This window comes from Chrysochloris asiatica, unplaced genomic scaffold (genome assembly GCF_000296735.1).
Source record: "Chrysochloris asiatica unplaced genomic scaffold, ChrAsi1.0 scaffold00006, whole genome shotgun sequence".
Lineage (NCBI taxonomy): Eukaryota > Metazoa > Chordata > Mammalia > Afrosoricida > Chrysochloridae > Chrysochloris > Chrysochloris asiatica.
In genome coordinates this window covers 18130658-18138051 of record NW_006408524.1, presented here as the reverse complement: position 1 = coordinate 18138051, position 7394 = coordinate 18130658, and the positions used below count along the sequence as shown (strand labels likewise).

The 7394-nt window shown below is 45.4% G+C and overlaps 1 protein-coding gene across 4 annotated transcripts in view; it reads left to right on the top strand.

Annotated features, from left to right (window-relative positions):
* Positions 1 to 4900, top strand: part of FKBP9 (FK506 binding protein 9, 63 kDa) — a 93084-nt gene extending 88184 nt beyond the window's left edge. For 2 of the 4 annotated variants that reach the window (XM_006832148.1, XM_006832146.1), the window contains 2 exons: positions 1043 to 1206; positions 4607 to 4783. In XM_006832148.1, coding sequence (XP_006832211.1) covers positions 1043 to 1206; positions 4607 to 4783 — 341 coding nt within the window. Of the gene's footprint in view, positions 1 to 1042; positions 1207 to 4606 lie in introns of all 4 variants that reach the window. The other 2 variants (XM_006832147.1, XM_006832145.1) reach the window with 2 other exon arrangements.
* The last annotated feature ends 2494 nt before the right edge of the window (positions 4901 to 7394 follow it).

Sequence of the window (7394 nt, the reverse complement as noted above, 5' to 3'; positions counted from 1 at the left end):
TCATAGTGACCCTGTACAGGGTTTCCGAGGCTGTAAATCTTTATGGGAACAGAACGCCTCATCTTTCTCCCGCAGAATCGCTGGTAGTTTCGAACAGCTGACCTTGCAGTTCGCAACCTGATTCGTAACCACTATGCTACCAGAGCTCCTTCAATAGCCACATAAGCATTTGAAAATTGGACAATGAGTAAGGCAGACTGTAACAAAATCGATGCATTTAAATTATGGTGTTGGAGAAGAATATTAAAAGTACCATGGACTTCCAGAAGAACCGACATATCTGTGTTGAGAAACGTACAGCTAGAACATGGTGTGTGTGTTACAAAGCTTCCAAATCTCTTGAGAAGGAGAGTCAGAAACAATGGTTCCTAGTTCACCAATGGCAGCTGTGCCACTTTCAGTGTCTCTTGTCTTCCAGGGTCCCCGAAATACCCCTGTCTCCTACATCAGAGTCCTGAAAGGCCTCACTAAGCTTCTTCTGAGTCTCCCATTCTGGGGTTGCAACCAGTCATGTTTCCTCTTCTGTTTATCATTCCAGTACACCCACATTTTACAAATTTGGATCCGTTCTGGTTTGACTGCAGTGACCATGACTGAACCAGGCTGAACTGATTCAGACCCCTGATAATACACATTTTACTTTATGTAGACAATTTCATGAAATGCCTGTGTAGTGCATCCTCATATATTCTGTTCTTTAACCCAAACTGATTTCATGACTCATTAATAGATCACTACGAACAGTCTAGTGTGACGCTGTAGGATAAGCACTGAAAGGTCAGTGGTTCAAACCCACCAGCTGCTCCTCAGAAACCCTATACAGGGTCGCTATGAGTTGGAACTGACTTGATGGCAGTTAACAACCATCAACAACTGTTTAGAAAACCTACTTGCCTACACTAAATTATCTTGCTTTCATAAGAAACAGCTGCATTCATGATGCAGCTGGAGCTCTAGATTGGGGAGAGGGGTGGCCGAGATGAGTCTGGTTACCATGCTGACACTCTTCCTCACCCTACCTAACTGCCCTGTGGTGTTGCAGATGGAGAAGTGCCGGGCAGTGCCGTGCTGGTGTTTGACATTGAGCTGCTGGAGCTGGTGGCCGGCCTGCCTGAAGGGTACATGTTCATATGGAATGACGAAGTGTCCCCTAATCTCTTTGAAGAAATTGACAAGGATGGCAATGGAGAGGTCTTCCTTGAAGAGGTAATTGGCCCATGAAGGACAGTAGGGCTGATAGTGCCCAGGGAGCTTCTCCTAGTTGGGACCCAGGGCCCACTCTGAATGTGAGGAAGACAACTGTCCGATAGTGAGACGATGACAACACACTCATGTACCCAGTGCTTTTACATACACTCTAATTTGAAGCTCACAATTCCTCTTTGGAGAAATCGAGCCAATCATTCTAAGGGTTTTAACCATTAGTACTCAGTTCCCAGACATTGGTCCCACTGGGTATATGCATTGTGCTGAGTATTCTCCCCTGAAGTGTCTTGGTCAGTCTTCTTAGTTATGCCTGTTTTTCAGAATAAGAAATGCACAGAGAAAGTACATGGCTTACCAAGGACACACAGTTACTCAGTGGTTTGAGTGAGGAAGGATACACCCCCTTCATTCCTCAGCCCCACTACACACACACACCCGCATTTTGATCATCTAGATCCATGTTGTTTCTCTTTTACCACATGCCCCTTCCTGGCATTGGGCAAGACAGTCTTTTGTCTGGACAAAGCCTTGATGATTTACAGTCTCTGCCTGTTCCACTCCTGACCATTCTAGGATGTTACTCCAACCTCCTTTCTTTCCTATTTCATCAATTTCCCCCATTGACAAACATGCTATTATTTTCCCTTCTCTTGATCCCTCTTTCTGGTGATTTCTTGTTTTTGCTCCTTTTACCAACATGAATGCATTATTATTAATGTGAACCCATAATTTACATGAGGGTTCACTTTTTGTGTTGTACAATCTATGGGTTTTGACAAATATATAATGATGTCATGTGTCCACCATTACAGTAGTATAGGTCATTCTTTTTTTTTACTTTTTATTGTGAATTGAGTGACGTTTTACAGAGTAGGTCATCAGTTTTACATTCAACAAGCCATATACTTTGTTTCATTAAATGGTTGTAATCCCTTCCCTGTACCAACAGTTCATAGTAGTGGCCTCTCTTTGCCTTAATACTACATTCCCGTTTCCCCACTACCTACATCTTTCCTCCTTCTTCTATCTTGCCTCCTATCAACCATGTTGACATGTGTCTACCTCTAGCCTGTGAGCCTGTGAATAATTTCTCTTCCCCACCACCCATAACCATCATACCTTTTAACTTTCAACCAATCATACGTTTTGTTTCACTTCATTGGTTGCACTTCTCTCCCTGCTTCCACCATGCGACTTCCCATTTACATCGTATTTTTCACAAATGAACAAAACAAAAACTTTTGGTGTACACATACAAAACAAAAAATATGTATTCATTTAAAGTGTCTATAGGGCCCATTTTGCAAGGCAGTCTCCTGCTCGCAGGCACACAACCTTTCTCAGTCCATGGGCCTAGAGTCCTCAGCAGCTCGATCCTTCTTCTCTTTTAAACCCACTCCTATCAGGTGTTTGTTCCACTGTAACACTGAACCTGGTCTTCCTCAGGTGACAGGGCCTCCATATTGTTCAGTGCAAACACTGTTCTCAGTTCTCCTCTTACTTCAACCCAGCTGACTCCCCTGCAGTTCACTTTCTGTCTTGGTTTCCCTTCTACCTCATTCTCAGGCCTCTTCTCCCTGACCTCTCCACGTTGAGTGTCCCCAGCTATGTCTGAACTTCCTCTCCTCTCTAGTTTTCAATCATTCCCTTGGTGGTCTCATTCTGTCCCAGGATTTTTCCATCAGTATACTGATAACTTCCAAATGTGTAGTCCCAGTCCAGTGTTCTCTCTCCAACTGATGCTCCCTTATCCAACTGTCTGCTTGACATCTTCATTTATAGAACCCCTGATGCACAGCCCCCCCACCAAGCCTGCTTCACCCAAGCCTTCTCCAGTACAATCAGTGCCAATCCCAGCCTTTCAGTTGCTCATGTGAGAGCACTCAATGATCTTTGATTCTTTCTTCCATAATCCAAAAAGATTCAAACCCATTGCCCTGGAGTCGAGTCCTATTCGTGGTGACACCATGTGGTACAGAGTAGTTTCCTGGGCTGTAATGTTGGGCAGATGATTAGGTGAGTTTGAACTGCCAAACTTTAGGCTTAGTAACTTAGAGCGAAGTTTGAAATCCATCCTAACATGGTTCTGGCTCTCCCTTGACAATACATCCAGAATCTGACCACTACTCTCCGTCTCTACTCCACACTTAGTCCAGTGCTGGTCCTCTCTCATTTGGTTGCTACAGTTGCCTCTTTACGATCTTTCTGCTTTCCCCCGCAGCCCAACAGCAGCCAGCATCTGATCATGTGCCCCTTCTTCTCTCAGAGCCCTGCAGAGGCTCCCCCTTTCAGAAGTCCTTACAGTGGCCTGTCACACTCTCTGTGACCTGCTCGCTGTAATCCATCTTTGCCTCTTTTCTTGCTCAGCCTACCTCACGCTTCCCCTCACTGTGCTGTAGACACACCAGGTGTATGTCCACCTTGGGCCTTTGCATCAGCGGTACTCTCTGCTCAGCAAATGGTTCCCCCAGATAATTGTTCAGCTCATTCCCTCACCTCTTTGAGCCTTTGCACAAGTCTCCCCTTTTTATTGAGGTTCTCTCTGACTGCCCAATAGAATGCACCAACCCACTTCTCACTTGCACGCTTGCTCTTACTTACTTGGATCTACTTTTTCATTTGGGGCAGCATTTTACTTTCTAACTTAGCATACAATTTATCTGTCTGTTAACATTTGGTTTCAGTTTTCTGTCTTTCCCACTAGAATGTAAGTACTACATGACCAAGATGTTTGTTCTGTTTGTTTATTGAAGTAGCTCTCCCAAGAATCTAGGTTAGTGCTTGGCACATAATAGACACACAGTAGGTTTTTATTGTGGTCATAAATGAAAGAACACGTGAATGGATGGATCCATCAATGTTTTCAGAGGCCAGAGTGGTTAGGTGGTCAGCCTTTGGTGGGGAACAAAATAATGGTTTGGGGAGAAGGAATAGCTTAGATGGCTGTTGTCAATTGGCTAGGTGGATCCAAAGAGCTCTTGGAGTGTTGAACCTGCACATGGAGAAAAAGGCAAAGGCCCTGGGTGGTGGAAAGAGTTAATATGCTCAGCTGCTAACCTAAAGGTTAGTGGTTAGACTACCCAGAGGTACCACAGAAGGAAGCCCTGGCAATCCTCTTGTGAAAATTCAGCCATTGAAAACCCTGTGTAGCAGTTCTGTTCTGACAGACCCGGAGGCACCATGAGTCAAAGTTGACTCAGTGGCAACTGGTGTGGTGTGTATGTGTGTGTGTGATGGAAAAAAACCCAGGCTGTATAGCATACAAGATGATTTTGTCTGTTCTGTTAGTTTGCGATTCAAATTCCAGCCCCTTGAAGCTCAGGCTGCTCTGTCTTGGGCCCTGAGCCCAGCCTTCTCAGATGGCTGTATCTCACGTTTGCCCTGTTCCCTCTCTCTCCAGTTCTCGGAATACATTCATGCCCAGGTGGCATCTGGTAAAGGAAAACTGGCACCTGGCTTTGATGCTGACATGATTGTGAAGAATATGTTCACCAACCAGGACCGGAATGGAGATGGGAAGGTCACAGCAGAGGAATTTAAACTAAAAGACCAGGAGACCAAACACGATGAACTCTAAGCTCGGCACGGGCCAGTGGTGCCAGGGAGAGCGTGACATCAAGCCACCTGTTGGGGCAGAATACCCAGGGTGGTGTGAGGATCTCTCAGGAAGTACATCATTAGCAAGCAGTAGATGGGTCACATGGTACCTGGTGCATACATCAGGGCTGGGTCGATACATAGGGTGAGGATCTTAGGTCACCTGCAAGTAATACCAAACGAAATCAGTGTGAAGTGCCTTAGCATGGGACATATCAAGTATGGAAAAGGCTGCCAACCTCAGATTGCTTTGGGAACTTTCTGGGGCACTATTTTATTAAAAGAAAATAATGTCCTACAAGGGTCACAGCCATATTGGATGGTACAGGAAAAAAATATGTCTAGAGTAAAAATATGACTGTAAAAAGAGTTACTTTGGTTTTCTTTTCCCCCCTTAACACTAGTGTTTTTAAAGTATCCTCTAGATGTGCAAGGATAACAAAAGGCCTGCCCTGCAAGATTCCCAAAAAGCAACTGTGACCTTTGTCATTGACCTTAAAGGCACTGGTGATGTCTGGTCTTCCCAACTGGCAGGTTTTGCTTTTCCAGTTAATCATACCCATTCTTGGCCCTACAATTGGCAATGTGAATTTGAGGTTAAGAGACTCTCCTGGACAGAAAAACCAGGAGTCCCAACAAAAAGGGGTCGTGAGCCACAATAGAGAATTCGTTTCTACATCTGTCACATAGATATCTGCTTGACTCATTTACTCACTGTGTTCTGCTCGGCCCCTCCTTCAGTGAGCTTGATTAGGCAGATACCTGAGGCTGCGGGCTACATTTCATGGTGGCAGACACGTAGCCCGGCAGGTAAGCTCCTGAGGATCAGCAAGATGAGCTTTTTTTTGCCATTCATTTGTAGCCTGGGTAAGGCTGCTGGGGTCTCTCTCTGCCACAGGAAAGCCTGCCTGCCTGTTACCACGCTGCTTTCGTATGGCTCCTGTTCCCAAGTGATGGTGGTACTTACCCTGAAGATATCAATGACTTTTCCCTTTGAAAAAGCTTGTTTTACTAATTTAAATGATTTTGTACTGATGTAGCCCAGAGGTCGTTCATGCAAACGCTGTGCACTCCTTCAGTGAAATAACTGTTGAAAAACTGATCTTTTCTTATATAAAATATTGAATGATATCCCCTGGCTTTGTGGTGTTTTATTTGATGACGGGGAGGAGGAGCCCATGAAAAGGCATCATGCGTTCGGACTCCCTTTATGAAAACTTGCCAGGACGACAATGCCTGTACAGGGGTGTATCGGTCAGGGTCCTAGGAGGAAACAAAAGGCACCTTTATGGGATTTTGGAAGAGCAGCTCCTGAAAGGACTTTGCACACAGATGTGGGTGGAGTTACTATTCAGGAACCAGTGACAGGGCTGCTGTCTGACCGCAGCAGGAAACTGTTACTAGCCCTGGACCTGATGTAGTAGGGGAGGGGAACTGAGTTGCAGGAGTCGGGTGTGAGCAAGTGTTGCCTGGAGGGAGCCATGGAGGGCCACAGGTAGTCCCACAACTGCAGCTGGCTCCGGAGCAGGGAACCGCATCTTCCCTGTCCTCCCGTTCTAATTCCTATCACAGCCTCCAATTGGCTGAACCCAATCACATGCCAGAGGGAATGAGGGACATGGGTGCTGGAGTTCCCAGGGGAGGGCCACTTGGGGCACAAAGGTAGAGAATGAATCCATGGAAGGGGTTGGATTTGGATTTGGAGCAAGTGGCAGATAACTGGCACATGGCGGTGTTGTTTAGTGCCATCAAGTCGATTCCGACCCATAGCAACCTGCATAGAGTTCCCAAGGAGTAGCTGGTGGGTTTGAACTGCTGACCTTGTGGTCTGTAGTCCAATGTTGATCCTACAGCACCACACCAAGAGTCCATGGGAGTAGACTCTTAGTGTGATGCTGTAGGATGTATATATGTGTGTGTATATATATATGTTGTTAAGTGCCGTTGTGTCGATTCCGACTCATAGCGACCCTGTATAGGGTTTCCAAGGAGCAGCTGGTGAGCTTGAACCGCTGACCTTGCAGTTCAAACGACTTTGCAGTCTGACGTATTAGCCCACAGCACCACACCAGGACTCTATATATATATATATATATATATTTGTGTGCTGTTGTTGTTATGTGTTGTGGAGTCAGTTCTGACTCGTAGCGACCGTGCATAGGGTTTCCGAGGCTGTAAATCTTTATGGGAGCAGAAAGCCTCATCTTTTTTTTCACGGAACAGCTGGTAGTTTCGATCTGCTGACCGTGAAATTAGCATCCTGATTCATAACCACTATACATAAATGGCTTGTATTTATATACTGGGAGAAAGATGAGTGAGGCTTTTTGTTCCTGTAAAGATTTACATCCTTGGAAACCCTATACAGGGACACTATGGATTAGAACTGACTTCCCAACACACACCACCACCACATGCGTATATATTTCCCCTGTAACCTCATGTGTATTATGGAGTCTTGGTGTGGCGCTGTAGGATAAGCACTTGACTGATAACCACAAGGTCGGCAGTTAAACCCACCAGTCATTCCTTGGAAACCCTTTACAGGTCTCTATGAGTCAGAACTGAAAACAGCACTTAAAAACAATATA